A 23,927-nucleotide genomic window follows, 5' to 3' on the forward strand; every position below is an offset into this window, starting at 1 on the left:
CAGGAGACAAAACCACCACATTTAGTATAGCCCAGGCCCATGTAAAACACCACAACAACAGGTGCCGACATCAGCTGTTCCCAGCACAGGGAGTGTGTGTGTGTGTGTGTGTGTGTGCTTATTTACCTATTTGTATTTACCTATTTGTAGTCTACAGGGCCCGAGCTAAGCACTAATAGTCCTGTCTCCATATCTACATTTATCCAGCCTTTCCTTCATTTGATGGACACTGCTCGTCTCCTCCACCTCTTCCCGCAAGCTGTTCCATGTGTTACTACTTCTATGTGGAAAACTATACTTTTTCAAGTCACTCAAACAAGTTCCTTTATTAAATTTCTTTCCATGTCCTCTCAGTCCCTGCGTTCTTGTAGTAGAGATCATCAATATCCACCACATCAAACATATTTACCAACTTATACAGTGTGATCAGATCTCCTCTCTCCCTTCTTTGTTCCAGTGTCGTCAAGTCCATCTCCTTCAATCTGTCTTCATACGTCATATTTGAGAGTCCTGGGACCCTTTTAGTTGCAATTCTTTGTATTCTTTCTAACTTTCTGATATCCTTTTTTTTTGTGAGGTGACCACACAACTGCAGCATATTCAAGTTGTGGTCTTATCAGTGTTGTTATTATTTTCTTCATCATTTTTTTGTCCATATAGTGGAATGCTACCCTTATATTTTGCATCATCCTGTAGGTTTCTCCAAATAACTTGTTTATATGTTTTCTGGAGATAGTGTGTCTTGCATCGTTACTCCCAAATCTTTTTCTTCATTTACCACCTTTCAGTTTTCTTCTTCCATCCTGTATGTTTTCCTCGGTCTTTTTTTACTTTTCCCCATTTCCATAACTTGGCATTTGTTTGCATAAGATTCCATCTCCCATAATTGACTCCATCTATACACTCTATCCAGGTCTTTTTGCAGTTCTTCACAGTCTTCCTTCGTCTTCACTTTTCTTCTTAACTTTGCATTGTCTGCAAAGAGGCTTATTTTTTATACCCATCACCATATCATTTATATATATTATTAACATTATTGGTGCCAGAACTGAGCCTTGAGGAACTCCACTCTCTACTTTCCTCCAATTTGATTTCTCTTCTCTAATCACTGTTCTCATTTCTATTCCTGTTAAGTAATCCTTTATCCACTCGATGACCTTTCCGCCCATTCCTCCCCATTTCTGTAGTTTCCAGATTAACCTTTTGTGTGGAACCTTGTCAAAAGCTTTTTTTCAAATCGTGACATACACAATCAGCCCATCCTTCTCTCTCTTGCACCACGTCTGTTGCTCTTGAGTTGAAACATAGTAAGTTGGTGACACACGATTTCCCTTTTCTAAATCCAAACTGTCCCTTATTTATCATGTTTTCCTTTTCTAAATGTTCAACCCATTGTTTTTCATTTTACTTTCACAAATCTTGCACATTACACTTGTCAAAGAGACTGGTCTATAATTTAATGGCTCAGTTTTATCTTCACTATTATAAATTGGTACAATGTTCGCTCTCTTCCACTCTAAGGGCACTTTTCCTGTATTTATAGAGCATGTTATTATGTCATAAAGTGGTTCCAATAATTAATTTTTACACTCTTTTAGCACTTGTCCGGAGATTTCATCTGGTCCCATAGCTTTCCTTCCATCTAAAGATTCCATCAGCTGCAACAGTTCCCCTTTCTCAACCTTTACATAATTTAGTTTCTCTTCATTACAGTTTTCAAGCCCCCTGTCAAAGTCGGTCTTTTTCGTAAATACTTTATGAAAATTTTTATTTAATATTTCTGCAATTTCTTCATTCTTTTCGTAAAACACATTTTTTTCTTTTAGCCTTTCCACTCCTTCATTTCTTTTTAACTTCCCATTTATGAATTTGTAAAACATTTTTGGTTCTTCCGTACAACTAAAAACTATTCTTTTTTCAAATTTAGCTTCCTCTTCTCTCCTTATTTTCACATATTCATTTCTTTCTTTTTTATATTTGTCTCTGTTATTCTTATTTATTTTTTCTTTAAATTTCTCCATGCCTTATTTCTGTTTTGTTGTTTCACACAAAAACCAATGTTTTCTCTCCTTTAGTTTTTACTGTGTAGCATGGAACATATATCTCTATTCCTCTGTTGTAAATATCCATAAAAAAGTCATATTTCTTTTGAATATTAGTACTCCTCTTGATATCACTCCAGTCTACCCCAGCGAAGAAAGTCTTGAGACCAACGTAATCTGCCTTTGCGTAGCTTTTCCTTTTTTCCTTATATGCCTCATCTCGATATTCGTATCCTTCCTTAGTTTTTATCTCTAATAGCTCATGGTCGCTCTTTCCCAAGGGGCACGCGTGACTGACTCCTTCATCTAACTCAACATTTTTTTGTGAAAATTAGGTCTAGTCTTGATGGTTGGTCATCCCCTCTCAGCCTTGTTTCTCCTTTAACCCACTGTGTCAACAGGCTATTTGTTGCCAGCTTCAATAGTTTACTTCCCCAGGTATTTTCTCCACCCTCCATTGCATAGTCTTCCCATTTCACCTCTTTGCAATTGAAATCTCCTGTCAATAATACCTTTCTATTGTTTTTTATTTTGTCTGTCAGTGCCCGTACTGTTTCTTCCTGCATAGCGTTGTATCTTACTTCATTCCAACTTTTGGTCTTAGGGGGGACACAGGCTGTTATTATGGTAGTCTTTTCTCCCCCATTTACAAGTAGCTGCACAGCCATCACCTCTGCACTGTCCTTTCCATATCTCACTTCAGTCACTTTCAAATTTTGTTTCTTCATTATCATCGCTCCTCCTCCCTTTCTTTCTTTCCTATCTTTCCTCCAAATGTTGTACTTGCTCTTTCCGTCCAGCACGAGTTCCAATTCCATTACAAGTTTTGTTTCAACTATACACTTAATATCTGGATCACTTTCCCTTAACCCGTACATTGTCGTCTTTTGTCATCAATAGAGGTCATGCCAGGTTGCACTTTTTTCATATTTTTTTTATTTGCCACTAAAAATGTAAAAAAAAATACAAATTATTTTATATATATATATATATATATATATATATATATATATATATATATATATATATATATATATATATATATATATATATATATATATATATATATATATATATATATATATATATATATATATTGTTTATATGCAAGGAATGGAACCCAAGATTGTTCGTTGTCTTATTTTTCTGCGTCTCAGAGCTAACGATGTCATATCAGGAAAGGGAAATTTATCTTTAATTTTTTATAAAGCCTATATTTTTTCCATTATAAACACTTCCCACTACCCTAAAACGTAAGTAATGTATAAGTACTGCTTTACTCACAAAAACCTAAAAAAATAAACAGGAAATGTAAGTATAAGAAAATGATTGGATGCGCGTCAGGCAACACCGCTCGCTTCAAGGCCGCCTGTACTAAACCGTTGTTCACAAAGTTCAACAAAACACTATGAAGCTTCCGACAATAAGTTTTCATTTCCGATTACTCTGAACCATAATTTACAATTTCACATGCCTTACTGAATATAAAATCAAGGAGTAATTACCTAGAAGAAAGTAACTTACATTCTTGTATAATGATTTTTGTTGGAATGCGGACAAATGTAGAGAAAGGCCCTTTAACATCCATTTAAAAATACAAACACTTGTCAAATTATTCCTCTTTACTGCCAATGAACAACGTTACATACACAAACAAAAATAAAGGGCGTATAAGCACTCAAAAGGGCTTGCGTGTATATACGTACTGAACACTTCCCTAAGAGGTACGTATATGTACGTACTAAACACTGTACGGGTTAACCCCTTCGCTCCGGCGACGCCAATGTCGGCGTCCGACGGCCTCACCGTATGGAAAGGGTTAGTCCTCTTCTAAACCTCTTAATCCTCCTCCATTTCCTCTTATTCCTCTTCTAAACCTCTTAAGAGGAAATGGAAGAGGATTAAGAGGAATTTAGAGGAGGATTGAGAGGTTTAGATGAGGATTAGTCCTCTTCCATTTCCTCTTGACCCTTTCCATACTGTGACGCTGATGTCTGCGTCACGGATGGAAAGGGTTAATAATAATAATAATAATCAATTAGTTCAAGTTTTTCTGATACAAGACCATCTATATTAGTGTATGCAATCTTTAAACCTTTCTTCGCTTCTCCCTTTCTTTCCCCTCCTATCAACACCGTTACTCCCTCTCTTCGCCTCTTATCCACCACTTCATTAGTTTTTTGTTCTTCATTCTCCAAAAAAAAATCTTTATCTTCCTCTGATCTTTCCTCATTCCTTTTTTTTGCTTCATTTATCATTTCTTTTACCTTCATTCTTTCATCCTCTGTCATATTTCTCCTTACATATATTTGTGTGTATTCTTCAGAGTTGTTTAATCTTCATGACCTATTTAGGATGGTTTCTGTTGTCATTTGGGATCTTAACTTAATCTTTAATGGCCTGTTCTTTCCTTCCTCATACCTTCCCAATCTAGTTATTTCATCTACTTCTTCCTCAATCATTTCCTCCTCTTTAGTATTCAAATTTCTCAATATACTTTGCACTTTACTCCTCTCACAACTTTCCCTCTGAGTCTTCACTGCGTTTTTTCTTCTTTTACACCAAACATTATGACACATTTTTTCTTCTCTGCCATGTCCCTCACCATTGTTTCTTTATTTCTTAGTACATTTATCACTTCTTTTTCTATGTCTTGTTTTTGTTCTGGTTTTTGTTGTTCTAATATTTCCCTGTAACTCATTTCTTCCATGTCCTTTTCCCTCCACCACTACTTCAACTCATCATTGACTACATGCTTAATCTGATCCTCCACCCCTTCACTCACATTATTTCCTATTTTCTCTGCTACCTCTTTCTTTATCATTCCTTTCATCTTCTTCTCCATGTCTTCGTTTGTCCTCATCACACTCCTCTCTTTCCATTTTCATAATTTTTATCATGGTCTTTTTCAAGTTATTCCATCTTCAGTTTTGCTATTTCTTTCCGGTTGTCCAGCTGTGTGTGTGTGTGTGTGTGTGTGTGTGTGTGTGTGTGTGTGTGTTTGTAATTCACCTCATGGGCTGCTTCAGTGTGTGTGTGTGTGTGTGTGTGTGTGTGTGTGTGTGTGCATTTGTGAATGTGTGTAAAGCCCACTGCCGCCACTGCAACTTTTTAGTCCTCTGCCTTAAACATGTTCACTCTGTCCCCTCACCCATAAAACTAAAAAATCAAAAACGTATTTCAGCTTGGGCAAGTTTAGGAGGTCAACTTTTATATAGATCCTGTTTCTCTAGTGTTAAAACCATTTCTCAAGCAGTTATATCATGGTCTTTGGCAGGGTCAATTTTTACATGGATACTAAAGCTTGAAGGGGTTTGATTTCTTCCTCAAACATTCGTATCAAAGTCTTTGTGGGTTAACTTTATTAGTTTGAAGAAAGCTTAGTTTTCTCTTGCGTTTCCACCATTTCTTATCCTCCTCTCAGATGCTGGTTTAGTGCAGGGGCCTCATCTGTCCCTGAGTGGAGTGTGCTTCTCATGTTGGCAGGAGCTACATTCAAACCTCTGTGCTGGGTAGAATCTAAACCTCTTCACCTTACTCTCTCTCATGGCTCTCTTTCTGCAACCTTTCTCAGGGTTCCCACACTCATGGAAATCCTTTAATAATCAGTGGTCTTTTTCTAGGCCTGATAAGGTATGGAAAGGCAATTATTTGGGAGAGTGTCATGAAGTGTTTTGGAATTTTATAACAGGAAATGTATCCTTATGCACTTTATGCAGTAGAAAGTGAATAATTATTACACATTGATGGCCGAAGTTTTGTGCCAAAATGGTGAATTGCTCTTTCTGTAACCTGCCAATCTTGTAATGGAAATTTAAAGTGTTGAAAGGTTGTGTGCTGCAGGTGCATGAACATTCTCAACAAACCACACGTGAGGTTTGTATATTGAGCACTACTTTTGTTTTGTCTTGGAAAAAAGAAATCATGGAAATGTCATGGAATTCAGTTCTTTGGTGTGTGGGAACCCTGAACCTTAACACTGCTGCTGTGTTAGTTGTGGAGACAGGCAGCAGTGGGTGAATCAAAGATGCTTGAGGTACCTGGAGTGCAGCAGGAAAATGTTGAGGCCCAGTTTTGGCTTTCTTATCTTGATGTACACTCTTAGCCAGGCATGTTTTTGATGGGCTTACCCACACTTTCAGCGGCCAAGAAAATGTTGAGGCCCAGTTCTTATCATGATATATGCTGTTAGCTAGGCATGATTTAGATGGGCATGCCCCAGACTCTCAGCATTGTGCCTTGTAGTGTCCTGGCTGTGTTGGGAACCTTGCTGTGCCATCATGATCTCTCTATCTATCCATAGCTCTGGTGCTGTTCCCTCTGCAAATTCCTCATGAGTAGCGGGCAATGGCTGAGAATATCCAGTTTTCCCTGATTATATGCTCTCTTTGCAACATTCACACACACCCTTGCACCTCTCAAGTATTTCTCAAGCCTGCCAAGCCACCTTACTAGTGGTTTTGTTACTACCCCCTCTCCTCTGTTTAACTCACAAAGCCTTACCATACAATCACCATTCTGCATCCTCAAACATGTTCAAACTATCTCCATTAAGGTTCTAATGGTCCTACCATCCTCATTCTACATTCCTGACTCTCACATCCACACCATATCTCGTGTACACCTCTTCCTTACTCAAGCTAAACCATCTTGTTAACCTGTACAGTGTCAACCTTTAAAACAAAATGAGTTCGGTCGGGTCTGCTATTTTAGATTATTTTTTCCTGCATGAACAGTTAGCACTTAAGATAAAAGTAAGGAAAATAACAAGCATTTGACTCCTGTCTGCTTTTTGTTTTGGCCACCACGGCTGGTGGTGTTTGGTGACCTGCTGTCATAACAATAAGCTTGTAACTATGATTACATCATCTAATGATGCAAATACATGATAATACCACTTCCCTAGCCTTCAAGACTGACCAGACACCCTCTCCCCCTTCGGACAGCTACTGTGCCCCCCACCGCCAATGTTGTCGCATGCATTTCTGTTTTTTTTTACCTCCATATTATATTACACCTTCTGTAGATGCAGCAATGTGAAAATGATGCTTCCCCATTAACCTAAAGCTGCCCCCTGCACTCCCACAGCCTCCCTTACAACCTGGCCACCTTCCCCCCAATAGTGTCCTCCATCATGGGACTCACTGTGCTGCCTCATGGGGCCACACATACTGATAGGCCTGAAAAAATTTTCCAAGCTATCTTAAGATGGGTTAGGACACCTCCCAGCCACCTACAACCCACTCAAAGGCGAGAAATCATGTGGGAAATAAATTATTACAATTTACGCACACGACGCTCCATCGACCAGCAAGAAAATGTGAAAATTTTACACGCATGATGCCATAAAGGTTAAACCACAAGCTCTCTTCAAATAGCACATTTCTGTTGCACATACTCCTGCCTCTTTAGACTCATTCCGTGCCTGTTTCAGATGCACAGGTCATCATAATCAGCCAGTATGAGTCCACTGCAAAATGGAAGTCTTTCCCAATATCATCCACTTTTCTCTGTCTGATGTTTTGCTCCAGCAAGTGCTTTTAATTTCATGCCTCCACCTGTTTATCTGTCTGCCCAGACCTGCTTCAATTCCAGGGTTGCCACTCTGTTATGTTGATTATCCTTGTGTTGTCATTTCAGTGTTTTTTTTTTATTTATTTATTATTTTTTTTTTTAACAAAAAAGGAGACAGCTCAAGGGCACACAAAAAAAGGAAACAATAATAAAAAAAGCCCGCTACTCCCTGCTCCAAAAAAATAATCAAAAGAGGTGGCCGAAAGAGAGGTCAATTTCGGGAGGAGAGGTGTCCTGATACCCTTCTCTTGAAAGAGTTCAAGTCGTAGGCAGGAGGAAATACAGATGAAGGAAGATTGTTCCAGAGTTTACCAGCGTAAGGGATGAAAGAGTGAGGATGCTGGTTAACTCTTGCATAAGGGGTTTGGACAGTATAGGGATGAGCATGAGTAAAAAGTCATGTACAGCGGGGCCGCGGGAGGGGGGGAGGCATGCAGTTAGCAAGTTCAGAAGAGCAGTCAGCGTGGAAATATTGATAGAAGATAGAAAAGTGGCAACAACGCGACGGAATTTAAGAGGTAGAAGACTATCAGTAGGAGGAGGAGAGCTGATGAGACGAAGAGCCTTAGACTCCACTCTGTCCAGAAGAGCTGTGTGAGTGGAGCCCCCCCACACGTGAGATGCATACTCCATATGAGGCTGGACAAGGCCCCTGTATATGGATAGCAACTGCGCGGGGGAGAAGAACTGGCGGAGACGATACAGAACGCCCAACCTCGAGAAAGCTGATTTAGCGAGAGAGGAGATGTGAAGTTTCCAGTTGAGATTTTGAGTTAAGGATAGACCGAGGATGTTCAGTGTTGAAGATGGTGATAGCTGAGTGTTGTCGAAGAATAGGGGATGGGTGTTTGGAAGATTGTGTCGAGTTGATAGGTGGAGAAATTGAGTTTTTGAGGCATTGAAGGACACAAGGTTCCTTCTGCCCCAATTGGAAATGATAGCAAGGTCAGAGGTTAAGCGTTCTGCAGCCTCCAATCTGGAGTCGTGTACTTCCTGTTGTGATGGTCTTCTATTGAAAGAAGTTGAATAATGCAGAGTGGAGTCATCGGCATATGAATGGACAGGACAGTTTGTTATGGAAAGAAGATCATTGATGAATAACAGGAAGAGAGTGGGTGATAGGACAGAGCCCTGTGGAACACCATTGTTGATAGGTTTAGGGGAAGAACAGTGACCGTCTACCACCGCAGAGATAGAACGGCCGGAAAGGAAACTGGAGATAAAGGAACGGAGAGAGGGATAGAATCCGAAAGAGGGCAGTTTAGAAAGCAAAGACTTGTGCCAGACTCTATCGAAGGCTTTCGATATGTCTAGCGCAACAGAGAAAGTTTCACCGAAATGGCTGAGAGAGGATGACCAAGAGTCAGTTAAGAGAGCAAGAAGATCGCCAGTAGAACGCCCCTTGCGGAACCCATACTGGCGATCAGATAGAAGGTTAGAAGTGAAAAGGTGCTTTAGAATCTTCTGGTTAAGGATTGATTCAAAAGCTTTAGATATACATGAAAGTAAAGCTATAGGGCGGTAGTTTGAGGGATTGGAACGGTCACCCTTCTTAGGCACAGGCTGTACAAAGGCATACTTCCAGCAGGAAGGAAAGGTAGACGTTGATAGGCAGAGACGAAAGAGTTTGACCAGGCAGGGTGTCAGCACGGAAGCACAGTTTTTAAGGACAATAGGAGGCACTCCATCAGGTCCATAAGCCTTCTGAGAGTCAAGGCCAGAGAGGGCATAGAAAACATCATTTGGAAGAATCTTAATAACAGGCATAAAGGAGTCAGAGGGGGGATGAGTAGGAGGAATATGCCCAGAATCGTCCAGGGTGGAGTTCTTACGGAAAGTTTGAGCGAAGAGTTCAGCCTTTGAGACAGATGAGACGGCAGTGCTGCCGTCAGTGTTAAGGAGAGGAGGGAAAGAGGAAGAAGTGAAATTGGAGGAGATATTTTTGGCTAGATGCCAGAAGTCATGGGAAGAATTAGAAGAAGCAAGGTGTTGACATTTTCTATTGATAAAAGAAGTTTTGGTAAGTCGGAGAATAGATTTGGCACGATTCCGGGCTGAAATGTAAAGGTCATAGTTAGCGGGAGTTCGAAGGCTCTGGAACCCTTTGTGAGCTGCCTCTCTATCTTTAATGGCACGAGAACAAGCATGATTAAACCAAGGCTTTTTAGCATGAGGAGTAGAGAAAGAACGTGGAATGTATGCCTCCATTCCAGAGACAATCACCTCTGAGATGCGCTGGGCACACACAGAGGGGTCTCTCTCCTGGAAGCAGTAATCATTCCACGGGAAATCGGAGTACATACTCAGGTCATCCCACCGAGCTGAAGCAAAATGCCAGAAGCATCGCCTCCTCGGTGGGTCCAGAGGATGTAAAGGAGTGATAGGACAGGAAACAGAAATAAAGTTATGATCAGAGGAGCCCAACGGAGAGAACAGTTTGACAGAGTAAGCAGAAGGGTGACCTGCTTGAGTTCACCTCTTATTCTTGATGGACATTAACATAGTTTTTTATGCATCTTGTCAGCCATGTTTGTGATGTACTCACCCAAAACTAGTTCATCCTGAAACACTCTAGCTGTACTGGGCAGCCCTGCTCTCCCATGGTCCTCTTGAATACTTTTTTGTGTGTTTACATGCTTTTAGTTCACTTGAAAAGCAGTGCTGATCACCCCCAACCTATGCTGGCATAGGCATTCTATTCAAAAAGCTCCTTTGTTCTTGCTATAGTGGTTGCATGGTGCTTGGCTCACAACCGAGGGGCTTTGAGTTCAAATCCAGCTCAAGGTGGCACCTTGGTGAGGTACTTTGAAGTAGTGGTCTCTTGTAACCCTAGCAGAGCTAGATGGTGTTAGCTACCTAGTGCAGGGGATTCTTCCATCACTTTTCTGCTGCTGCTGCTGCTTGCCGTATGGTCCCTCTTGGTGCTCCAGTGACCAAAGGGTGGTTAGGCAGCCTGTGAGTGATCACAGGTTGCCTCATGGTGGATAAGGATAAAGAAGAGTCAAAAGCTTTTTTGCCTCAACTCCCCTCCTTTTACCAACTGTATTATATTCCCCCTTCAGTCTGCTGCAATGATTCTTCCCGTGTTATCTTTTATAGACATTTTTATGCTAGATGCTCTTGTGAACTTGCTTGTTGCATGCCTCCATCCCATCCACAGCTCCACTGCACAAGTCTATGAATGCAAAAGTGAACCAGTATCTCCGGAACAACCTTACATCTGTATGACTCCCATTTCTACTATTTAAACCCTGTCAGGAAGGGAGGGGAGTGGCAAGACAATCCAGAATTGATCTTTGTCTTTTATCCTCTTCCTTTATCTACTCTTTTGTTGGAGCAGAGCATTGCCGGCACTTTTGGTTTTATGATTGCTTTGTGTTGCCTTCAGCTTCGTTCCTCTGGTTTTTATTATCTTACTAACAAGTGTGCTTCCTAGTTGTTAGGGTTATGCAGCACAGGGTTAAATTATTATGTAGTTTATTCACATTCTGTTGGTAATGGTAGCAAGCTTACTGAAGTTAAGTAACTATTATTGACAACTCATTATTGTGTTTGATAATTGTAGCGTGCTTGCTGAAGTTAAGTAACAATATTATTAACAACTCATTATTCTGTTGGTAATGGTAGCGTGCTTTAATTGAAGTTACTTTCAGTACTGATTACAACTCATCATTATAATTACCATGCAAGGGCATAATCATCACAGATAATTTCATAAAATATATGTATATATATAGAGTCCTGGCCATAGCTAACAAAACTACCCTAATCAAGTTTCAATGGTGCATAATTATACAAGAAAATGTCTCCCTTCAACCACTGATCGATATGTGTTCACAAAGATGATCATGGGGGCAAGGTATTTGTGTGGGGTTAAGATACCAAGGGGGTGATCATAACTCCACACCAAAGGGGATGTTCACGTGTCATCCCCGGGAGTTTATTTTCTCTTTTCCTATTCTCCAACACGACCTCTGCGTGTATCGAAACACACGAGAAATTAATCAAGACAAGGAGAGGGTATTCGCTGACTGCCTGGGATTGAACCCGCGACCAACGTGACGGGAGAGCCACTCCTTACCGAGTCGGCCAAAGAGGTACCCCACTGGCTAAGTGGGTTATGGGAGGCTCGTTCATCAGGCACAGTCGCCGCACTACACACATACTACATAGTGACACACAACAAGTAAGGTACCAGCTCAGTCAGTATGCTAGGGAACCTGTGGGGTGAGGTTGAGGTGGTGTGTGTCAATTCAACACTTATAAGTAACATTAACATTGTATCAAGATAACACATCAACAAGCTTGGTCTGTAGGAGGACTCGCTCACACCGTCGGCTTCTCACCTCCCCCCACTGCCCACAGGCTCACCAGAGGCTAGTGAACACATTTATCAGTGGTTTAGTTAACCTCTCTTGCTGAATGTACATGCACGTTCAGGGAGTGTTGAATGTTAACACTTATGTCGGTGCGTGTGGGATGATCAACCATATTGAAAGAACTGCGGACATCTCTCCTTGAGATTCTGGCAAGGGAGTATTGCCAACTGCAATATTTACAACTATTTGGTCAAAGAATCAGTCAGGTGATAGGTGAAGCTATGCAAAAATGCCGCTATATTGGGCAAGAACATCCACCAGTTACTCGTCCATAGATTTGCCGCGCTGGGCTGATATGATTTTCCACCAAATTTAGTGAAAAACCCACTCAATTGGCAATCCTGTGTTGTGAGAATTAGTGTTGGAACACTTTCATACGCGGGAGATTTGAGTGTGGGTGGAGCTTGCAGCGAGCGTTTAGCACCACCAGCAAATACGCCTAACGCTCACTGCGAGCGTTTAGCAATGAAAGTGGTAATACAGGTGAAAAATTCTGGTTGTCCCTCCTCCTTGAAAAAAACTAACTTAGGATCATTCGGCACCTTCGGCTGAGGCGTAGTCACACCGCCAGCTCCACATCTGGTTCGTCTGTCTGTCTTGAGGTTCATAACCACCTGATTCACAAGCCACACCGGTTATTACAGGTTATTGATTTCTCAGTTTTCCCCGCATTACAGTTTTGCCTGTGCTCTGCCTTGTAAGCCACCATAAAAAATCATCTTCCATACCCACATTAATGTCTCAACTGGATTTCTGGATTTCCGCTGACTTACTGAAGACCATTGAGCTTGGCAGCAGCAGCTTAGGTCCCTTCCATAGATGAATTGTCATCAGACTTAAAGCTTGGAGGTATCATTCAGCACATTCTGGGTACTCAAGGTGTGTGTTACTCGGTGCTCTTAGAAACGTTTCCCTGTTTGCTCAGGCACACGTCGCTGCTCTTCTTGATGCCCACCATCATCACTACCATCGTCAGCCTCCACTGGTCCATTGCAGGAGAGAGGTCTTTCCTGATGTCCTCCATTTCTCTCTCTGATGTATTGCATCCTACTCTGGCAAATTCTCTAGTGTAATCTCTCCACCTGGTTCTCTCTCTGCTTTTGCTGCTGCAATTCCAGGGATGCCAGCTGTTTGGTTGTCCATCTGTTATCTGTCTTACACATTGTGACCTGCCCAAGGCCACTCCTCAGTCTCAAGTATCTATATAGTATTTGTCACTATCTCTCCTAATTTTCCATGTTAGCTAGTAACACAGGCACCCTCTCATCCACCCTTTGTATCTAGTCAAGGCTGCCAACTTTACTAACTATACTCCAACATTTTATGAAGACACTTTGGCTTGGTTGGCTGAGACTGTAAGGAATGCTAAAATTCCAAATCTTAAGTTTTAAAAAACAAATGTCATATTTTAAGCCTTTAACAATTTATAAAAGAACTTTAAAGACTCTTTACTTTGAATTCTATTATGAGCTCTGTAGGTTTTATAAATTATTTGTTTATTGAGCAAAAAAGTGACTATAAATCCCACAAGACTTGGCATTGTTGGTGCTGCATCATTGGCAAGTGGATTGACCTGAGGTCAGGGTGGGTCAATATGCCACCCTGGAAGGCTGCCCTGTGACATAGATGTGGCGCCTCTGCTAGTGGAGGCCTGAGAGAGCCAGCCACACCTTCGGTGCTTTCGTAATATAAAATGGATGGAGTGTAGCGGTCTGTGAACATGCCAGGATTTTTAACTCAAACCACCAGAGCAGTACTTACCAAAAGGGACTTCTTTACTGTGGTGCTCACCACCTCCTCTTTTACCTTTGCATGAAGCATCCATGCCTCATATTCACATAGTACATTATTTAGTTTGACTGTCTTCCACTCCTTTAAGGTGAGTGGATAAAATTTTCACTGTAGCTGGCTGGTGAATTTACCCATGAATTCAATTAATTTAAGTAAAAAAAACACAAGTTTCATCCATATTGACTAAATGTTTTATGTGCAATTATATCATTTACATTAAAAAAGTTGATTGTTATAACTGAATGTTTAGCAGATAATACTGAAATAACTTTTCACACTCAGGGAAGTAGCCAGGATTTCAGTTAGGGGGGGCACAATCTTTACCAGTCTGTCTCAATACTGATAAGGATTTACACCAGTGGTTCTTAACCTTTTTCATTGTATGACCCCCTGAGACTCTCCAGGGTATTTCCGTGACTCCTATAATACATTTTGTAATGGTGACCTTTGTGTAAAGGTAAGGTAAAACAAAACTATATGAAAATCCTGATTTATAGAAAATGTTACAAATAAAAGACCTTGGAAAATGCCACAGATCCCCTACAAGTGCTATTTCAAAATCCATGGAACTAATGCACATAAAATAAAACCTACTTATTCAATCAGTGGGAGGACTGACGTCATCGTTTTGCAGCCATAAGTACATCAAAGCGAGGAGCAGTGCTCGACAGGCAACACCTCATGTCGCTGTCAATCACAAGTCTACTGTGTGCCTTCGTTTTCAGTGCCGTCACTGATGAGAATCCAGCCTCGCAGCGATAGGTCGAGGTCCAGTATGGTCAGTGCACGCACCGAAAGAAGAGGATAGTCGTCATTCAGTGTCGCCCAAAATGTTGGAAGCTCTTGTTCAGAAAAATCGACTTTCAACTGAGTATCCTCACGAATATGAAGAAATTCTACCTTCGCAGCAACATCAGTATCACAGAAGGCACTGTCCTTCACTGAGAAGGGTCTGGAGATCCACACATCAGTACAGCGGTCATCCAGTCCTGGAAAGTAACTTTCGATGGTGTCATTCACTACCAGAAGATGAGCTGAGATCTCCTCACGGAAACTGCATTCAGCTTCTGCCATAGAATCTAGGATAGTTGTCACATGAGGGAAGAAAGTTGTGTCACTGTCCTGAACTCTTTTCACGTAAAGTTGAATCTTACACTTGAATACTGCCACTTTGTCACAAACCTTGTGCAGCATTGCAAGGTTTCCTTGGAGTGAAATATTCAGGGAATTCACTTCAGAGAAGAAATCAGCCAAGTAGGCAACCTTTGTTACGAAACAGTCATCTTGCATCATTTCGTGAAGAAGATTTTCTTTCGAGGTACGACCTTCTTGCAACAGCATCGTTAATTCCTCTCGAAGCTGCAGCACGCGATTCAGAACTTTGCCACGTGAGAGCAAACGTACCTCCGTGTGAAACAGGAGAACAGAAGTCAGAGCCTATTTCTTCACAAAGCACTTTAAAAATCCTTGAAGTTGTTGCGCTCCCTCGGATATGGTTCACAATCTTCACAACATCTGTGAGCACTTCTTGAAGTCCAGGTGAGAGAGTCTTCATCGCCAAAGCATAAAGATGAATCATGCAATGAGTGAAGGAGACATGCGGAGTGACATTCTTCACGAATCATGGAAGGAGCCCCATCTGTACACAGACCGACAAGTGTTTCCCAACTCAGCCCATGTTTAATAAGGAGAAAGGCTTCTAGGATTTTGAAAATATCTTCTCCACAAGTTGTTGTGGCCACTGGCTCAGAGTACAAGTACTCATCCTTCATAACTTCCTTGTCAAGGTAGCGAACATAAACAATAAGTTGGGAACATGAGGCAACATCTGTCGACTCATCCAGTTGCAAGGAATAAACAGGACTACTCTTCACAGCACTCACCACTTGCAGGAGAATATCCTCACTCATGTCCAAAATCCCACTTTTGATTGTATCATTCAAAAGGGAAATTGCCCTCAACTTGTGTGCCTGCTGTTCTACATGAATCACCTTCGTTGCTTCCAGAATGCAAGGCTTAATCAGATTTTCACCAATGGTATGAGGCTTCTTGGTTTGCGCGATTTTGTAGAGCAATTCTGTATGAAGCCTCCAGCGCTGCTTTGTTCTGACGAGCGAACTGACCAGTGGAATCAATGCGACTGGCCTTCAGAGCAGCTTCTTTTCGCTTGAAGTAGTCCAAGCTTTTGTCCACCAGTTGGCTATGGTAAGACTCAAAATGAACTTTCAGTTTGCTTGACCTCATACTTTCATGACTCAAACCTTGGTGCAACTGCTGCGCCTTGGGAGTCACAGCCAGGAGCGGAGCACATACAGACCCCGCCCCAACCCCCCATAGTTATGATCTGACTGACTGACTGATTGTGGTTGATGTTTTCAGCAGCTGGCCACTTCACATACATGAAATAAATTATTTTCTCCCAAACCCTCCGCGACCCCTCGAGAAACCTCAAACGACCCCCCAGGGGGTCACGACCCCCAGGTTAAGAACCGCTGATCTACACTATTTGGGTGGTCACAGTCATGTAGGCATGTCATTCTCGAGAACTTCCAACAAACCCACAAAAAAGGAGTTCCTGAAGTGGGGGGGGGCACGTGCCCCCTGTGCCCCCCCCCCCCTGGCTACGCCCCTGTTCACACTTTGGTATTATAACTGCAGCCTTTTACTTATTGTATCAAATGCTAAATTTTCAGTGTTTATTATTTCGTTTATCTTTTTGCATTGTCTGAAAAAATATTGCAAAGTTATTTTTTTGTAATTTTCATAATTTTTTTACTAAAAAATCCATTTAAGAAAGTGCAAAACATTTTCCCATGTCGCACATTGGAAAGTTTCTCCTGCCATTCCTATCCTGAGATATCTTCCAAATTTTGATTGCCTTAACAGTATTGTCGATATCGGCCAATGTTCAATAAATTACGTTTTGAGAAAAACGGCTTTTAATGTTCAGGAGTTTTTTTTTGTGCAGACTGTGGCATATAATGTAGACATGGAGATGCCATAATACATTACCATATTTTATGGCTTACAAGACGCTACATCTTGGAAGACGCATCTTAATATTAGAGAGAAATTTTAAGAAAAAAAAATTGTCATTCTCACACAAGAACAGCTTCACCATATCCATGAATTTATGTAACCTTTTCTTAAAACTATCTATTGTCTCAGCACTCACCACAAGTTTGCTGGAGCACTCACCACAAATGTACAACTAGGCAATTTCAACTATCGTTGGTAAATACACACACACTGAAACAGTGGGTCCCTGACATAAACATGGCGGCAAGTAGGCTATTGGTTTGTTTACATTCATCACTTGTCCGATTTTGTCCGTATGGCGATGACGTACTAGTTGGTGGTTAGTGAATATAGCATACATCTTTCATTGTCCAAGGGTGGTTTTATTTCCATAAAAGTGCATAGGAGACAACACATCAACACAGCAGATCCAAACGCAGCTGATCCAAAGGCTTGCTGGCCTATGGCAATAAGCCACCTGTACCATCAAGATCAAGAGCGGAATGGCTCCCGCCGCTACCAGCCGCACAATAAACAACAGACGTTTGGGTCACGTTTGGGCTGGTGGCTTGGCTCCAGGAAGGTTTATGGTATTGGAAATACTTGTAACAAGTAAGTGCTGAGGTTATATCATATAAAAGGCTGAATTAAATAGTTACTTAAGTTAACCTCATAATGTAATGACAACATACAAATCCACGTCCCTATTGGTCGAGCCAGTACGGTGACTGTCCAAGCTCACTGGAGCCTGGACGTTGCTGCCACAATACAACATTCGTCTTGGAAGACGCACAAGTATTTTTCATGGTATTTTTTAGGAAAAAAGTGCGTCTTGTAAGCCGGAAAATACGGTATTAGTTATTATTATTTATTGATATTTATTGTGTTTGATTGGAATGGCATCTGGTCCCCTTCTGTGAGTCCATAAAATTAAATTTAAATTGGGGACTCAGAATATCATCACACACAGGAGATGCCACCTCCCTCTTTGTTGCCAAGTTTTTGCACTAAAATCCCCCTGGCTAGTAGTATTCACCAATGACTTTTTCCTTCTCTTTCTTGTCCTGTGGCATTGTTCAGTGAATCTCCAGGATCTGAAGTCCTTGTACAGTACCCTACTGAGTTGACTGTTATCCGAGTTTCATAATCCTCTAGTTTCACGCTTAGTCCTAAATTCTTAACATCCAGACTTTTGTACATTATCGCCCCGAGTTTCATGCTGCCTTGACATGTACGGGTCATGACTACCAACCTTCGGCATCATACGCACTGCCTTAAATTCCCCCAGAGAAGACTCCCATTCTGGCTGCCAACCTGAGAGGTGTCTTGATAACTCCTCGAGCCTTTTTTTTTTCTCAATTTCTGCAACATTCGCAGTCTTCGTTCTAATTTTCATTCTGTGGAACACCATCTCTCCTCCTCTAAACCTCACCTTCTCTTCCTCACCGAAGCACAGGTTTCTGAGGCTACTGACAGCAACCTCTACTCTGTTCCCTCCTACTATCTCTATCCTAAATTTCAATCCAAAGCTGGATGTTGCGCCTACGTGTGCAACGACATCACTTGCTCTCGTGCCCATGACTTTGACTCCTCAGAATTTTCCACCATCTGGCTAAGACTTCATTGTCATTCTACTACTAAATACATCTGTGCTTTTTATCTCTCACCTAACTCTACAAACTATGTAAAATTCTTTGACTACTTGAACTCTAAAGTGGAGCACATCTTGACCCACTCTCCCTTCGCTGAAATCTCCATCTTGGGAGATTTCAATGTTCACCACCAGCTTTGGCTTTCATCCTCTTTCACTGACCAGCCTGGTGAACAAGCCTACAACTTTGCTCTCCTCAGTGACCTAGAGCAGTTGGTTCAGCACTCTACACGTATTCCCGACTGTCTTGGAGACTGGCCCAACATACTACGTAGATCTCTTCCTTACCTCTAACCCTTCTGCTTACTCTGTCAAACTGTTCTCTCCGTTGGGCTCCTCCGATCACAACCTTATTTCTGTATCCTGTCCTATTGCTTCTGTACACCCTCTGGACCCACCGAAGAGGCAATGCTTCTGGCATTTTGCCTCAGCTCGGTGGGACGACCTGAGGATGTACTTTTCTGATTTCCTGTGGAATGATTACTGCTTCCAGGATAGAGACCTCTCTGTGTGTGCCCAGCACATCACAGAGGTGATTGTCTCTGGAATGGAGGCATACATTCCATGTACTTTCTCTACTCCTCATGCTAAAAAGCCTTGGTTTAATCACACTTGTTCTCATGCTGTCAAAGATAGAGAGGCAGCTCACAAAAAGTACCAAAGCCTTCGAACTCCCGCTAACCATGAACTTTACAATTCTGCCCGGAATCGTGCCAAATCTATTCTCCAACTTACCAAAAACTCCTTCATTGATAGAAAATGCCAAAACCTTGCTTTCTCTAATTCTTCCCGTGACTTCTGGCATCTAGCCAAAAACATTTCCTCCAACTTCACTTCTTCATCTTTCCCTCCTCTCCTTAGTCCTGACAGCAGCACCGCCATCTCATCTATCTCTAAGGCTGAACTCTTCGCCCAAACTTTCTCTAAAAACTCCACTCTGGACGATTCTGGGCATATTCCTCCTACTCATCCCCCCTCTGACTCCTTTATGCCTGTTATTAAGATTCTTCATAATGATGTTTTCTATGCCCTCTCTGGCCTCAATCCTCAGAAGGCTTATGGACCTATGGAGTGCCTCCTATTGTCCTTAAAAACTGTGCTTCCATGCAGACACCCTGCCTGGTTAAACTCTTTCGCCTCTGCCTGTCAACATATACCTTTCCTTCCTGCTGGAAGTATGCCTTCATACAGCCTGTGGCTAAGAAGGGTGACCGTTCCAATCCCTCAAACTACCGTCATATAGCTTTACTTTCTTGTCTATCTAAAGCTTTTGAATCAATCCTTAACCGGAAGATTCAAAAGCACCTTTCCATTTCTGACCTTTTATCTGATCGCCAGTATGACCCATACTGGCGTTCTACTGGTGATCTCCTTGCCTTCCTAACTGACTCTTGGTCATCCTCTCTTAGCCGTTTCGGTGAAACCTTTGCTATTGCGCTGGACATATCAAAAGCCTTTGATAGGGTCTGGCACAAATCTTTGCTTTTCAAACTACCCTCCTACAGTTTCTATCCTTCTCTCTGTTCCTTTATCTCCAGTTTCCTGTCTGACTATTCTATTTCTGCTGTGGTAGACGGTCATTGTTCTCCCCCTAAACCTATTAATAGTGGTGTTCCGCAGGGTTATGTCCTATCTCCCACTCTCTTTTTGTTGTTCATTGATGATCTTCTTTCCAAAACAAACTGTCCTATCCATTCTTACACTGATGACTCTACTCTGCATTATTCAACTTCTTTTAATAGAAGACCCACCCAACAGGAACTAAATGATTCCAGGCTGGAGGCGGCAGAACGCTTAGCCTCAGACCTTACTATTATTTCCGATTGGGGCAAGAAGAACTTGGTGTCCTTCAACGCCTCAAAAACACTGTTTCTCCACCTATCCACTCGACACAATCTTCCAAACAACTATCCCCTATTCTTTGACAACACTCAGCTATCACCTTCTTCAACACTAAACATCCTCGGTCTATCCTTAACTCAAAATCTCAACTGGAAACTTCATATCTCTTCTCTTACTAAATCAGCTTCCTCGAAGCTGGGCGTTCTGTACCGTCTCCGCCAGTTCTTCTCCCCCGCACAGTTGCTATCCATTTACAGGGACCTTGTCTGCCTTCGTATGGAGTATGCATCTCACATGTGGGGGGGTTCCACTCACACAGCTCCCTTGGACAGAGGGGAGTCTAAAGGCCCAGTCACACTGGCTTTACGACCTACTGCCGACCTCCAGCGACCTACAGGTCGTGGGAGGTCTCACATGGTCGACGATTGGTCGTGCGTGCAATCATCATGTGTCTGCGTCTGCCCTGCGACCAATGGAGGTTTTAGGTCATGCTCTAAAACCTCCAGCCGACCTCTCTGGTCGCTGCCGGTCGTAAAAAAGGTTGCCATCTGGTGGCCGAATTGACTGTGTCTGGACGGCAAGTGGACTGCCACTGGTGGCCGACAGGTGACCATTAACTGTTGAACAGCGATCGGATGGCAAGCGGACGCTGTCTGGTTGCCGTCAGATACACAAAGGAACACAAAGGATAGTAGGAGGTCGCTGATGGTCGCCGTCCACTTTTCATCTGTCATTGGCCGTGGTCGACGTCCGGCCTTCCACCACACGGCGAGTTGTGTGGCAACTGGTGGTAGATCAAACCACCCTTGCCAGGATATGAGGTACATTCCTGAGCAGTGACGTCTCACGCCCCTCAGCCCGCCCAAGCTCCGTCCCAACTCAACCTGCTCCACAGGTCAAGCACACGGCCAGATGTGTATGGGTCACCTCTGCCTAACCAAAATAAATTATTGCAGGACATGATGTGCACAGCAGCAACAATGAGAGTCTGTAGAGCCAATGGCTTTTATCCATTTAAAAAAGAACTGTTAATTTCATCTTCTGCTTTGCCCAGGAACCAAGATTGCTTGGAGCATTTTTTGCATGTCTGCTGCACATAGGGGGGGGGGGCACAGAATATATTTACATTACCTTTATAAGTAACAATTTTTTTTTTTACAAATAATTTACAGTAATAAGAATGAGAAATGTGTAATATAACTGGGTGAAAATATTATATACTGTAACACGTCAGCACCCAGCAAACATTGAAAGTCCGGGCCGATACCAGCAAATAACGGAACCATGGCATAAAGGATTTTGTTTATCGGGCCAATATAAGGCCGATATAAACTATTCTGCAATCGGGCCATAAGAGGCAAATGTACATCGGGCCAGTACTAAGTAGCCTACATTATGCCTTTTTGTTGTAGTTCGAGTAGTGGACCGGTATATATGTATATATATATATATATATATATATATATATATATATATATATATATATATATATATATATATATATATGTATATATATATATATATATGGCCTCCGTGGACTCTCCTGTGTTGCTATGTTGGTATGGGTCTTGGAAGCCCATATTGTGGAGGCGTAGTGAACTGATGTCAACATGGCCACTACGGTGTTTGCTGGTCGGGGCTGTGGTCGCTCTAGTCTACAGCTATAGACACTATGTGGTGCAAACGCCTGAAAGACTCATAAAATAACAGCCTGAGGTGAAATTTCACAACATGTCAGCGTTAAAAGACATACAACAATGAAAAACGGATTGAAATTATTTCATACGTGATTTACATGTTGAATTAGTAGTGATAAATAAACTAAGTTTAAACGATGATAAATAGGAATAAAAATATTGGAACTTTTCGAGTCACTGAAGGCGGCGGGAGCAAACGACTTCACCCAAAGAGACTATAATTATTATAGTCTCCTTGACTTCACCCTCAGCCCCAACAAGGCCTGCCAAGCCCTCAAGTGCACGCAAACCTTCCTGCAGAAGTCAGGGCAACTCGACAGGATCTAACTCCCACCCTGGTGACAGAACGGCAAACAAAAACACCTGATACCAACTATACCACAGACGGGGCTGTAGAGGCTGTGGCCCCACAGCCTAACTAGCTCCATAAAACACCCAAGAAGAGGAAGAAACTGTGTCGCGCTGTGCCAGACTGGTGCCTTCAAATTCAGCAGGTTTGATGTGCTGGTCTCTGCTTCTTAACACGTTGTCTCGTGTGCTGTGTGCTGTGTTGTGTCTCGTTTACCGTTGATGAGGTTTCAGGCCCTGCTCCGCCTCGTGTGTTGTATACAGTGTCCTATATTATTCATTTAGGTAAAGATATATATACTTTATGTCCACATCTCATCCACCTTCCCTCTCTGAACGCCATCAGGTTTTGGGGCTTGTGGGGGTTAAGGTATGTAGATACTAGGTTTGTCATCTTTACTACCCAACCTAACCCAGCTAATCTTACCTATTAGACCAGGAGCCAGCGGGGGTCAACCTAGCTGGAAAGGTAACAAATTCTAACCCATGTAGCAATGGTCCTTGTGTCTGTCCATGCATGAAAATTGAAGTCTGCCAGGCCTACAGTGGTGGACAAGGTCATGAGGTCATGTGAAAGTTGTAGCCCCATAGCATTTATTAAGACCCTGACTTTGGTCCTGATCTGAACATCACAGTAGAGATGGCAGGATGGTCACAAATGACTCCAATGGACAAGACAAACAACTTACATTCTGACAAAATTTGGCTAATGTTAAAGAAATAAGGAAAGTTGGAGCATACAATAACCTGAACGTGGCTTTGGTGCTCACCCGTCTCATTGTCCCTTGAGCCTGAGGTGGGCATGAACCTACTACCCTGGGACACAGGGCTATGACAGTTTTCCTTCCCTTGATTTCCTAAAGATATCCATATATCAACCAGTCGGAATGGGAGGATGATCATCTGGGTGAACTAGGCGGCACCTGCCCCGGGGCTGGGATTGAACCTAGGCTTGCAGATTCATAGTTAGGTGTGCTAACCATCACATGATGTGTAAAGTAAAAGTGGCAACCAAAGAATTGCAGAAGTCAGGGCAGACAGAGAACCAGGTGGAGAAACAAAATTAGAGCATTTGTTTGACAGGAATGGAGTACACTATGAATTGAGTGAGGTGAAAGCCCTTGCTAATGCAGTGAATCAGTAATTTCTGAAGATGTTTTTATTCTTTAATTTTCATTAAACAGAGGGCATACTATAGTGAGAAACATTCCTCCTCCTACACTACACTTCCTTGTCCTCCTCATTGTCATCACAATTATATTTCGCCCACAGGCAGTAATGGACTGTGTGGTCAACCCACCACGCAAGGGAGAGCCATCCTACGAACAGTTCACATCTGAAAAGAATGCCGTTTTGTCATCCCTCGCACAGCGCGCCAAGATGGTTGTGGAGACCTTCAACTCAGTGCCTGGCATGTCCTGCAACATTGTACAGGGTGCCATGTATGCCTTTCCCCAGGTAAGAGAGAGAGAGAGAGAGAGAGAGAGAGAGAGAGAGAGAGATATAATGAGTTGTGACCTTGACCGGCCAAGGGATAAAGAGGTCAGCTCAGGTGAGTCATGGGCTGGCAACGTGGAGGGAGGGA

The 23,927-nt window shown here is 42.3% G+C and overlaps 1 protein-coding gene across 2 annotated transcripts in view; it reads left to right on the forward strand.

The window, feature by feature from the left end:
• The window catches only part of LOC126983865 (alanine aminotransferase 1-like), a 179,667-nt gene that overhangs the window by 99,160 nt on the left and 56,580 nt on the right, over positions 1-23,927 (forward strand). For both annotated transcript variants that reach the window (XR_007736273.1, XM_050836999.1), the window contains exon 9: positions 23,615-23,800. Coding sequence is in view for 1 of the 2 variants with exons in the window: in XM_050836999.1 (XP_050692956.1) it covers positions 23,615-23,800 (186 nt within the window). In the remaining variant the exon portion in view is untranslated. The remainder of the gene's footprint in view (positions 1-23,614; positions 23,801-23,927) is intronic.

This window comes from Eriocheir sinensis, chromosome 5 (assembly GCF_024679095.1).
Source record: "Eriocheir sinensis breed Jianghai 21 chromosome 5, ASM2467909v1, whole genome shotgun sequence".
Lineage (NCBI taxonomy): Eukaryota > Metazoa > Arthropoda > Malacostraca > Decapoda > Varunidae > Eriocheir > Eriocheir sinensis.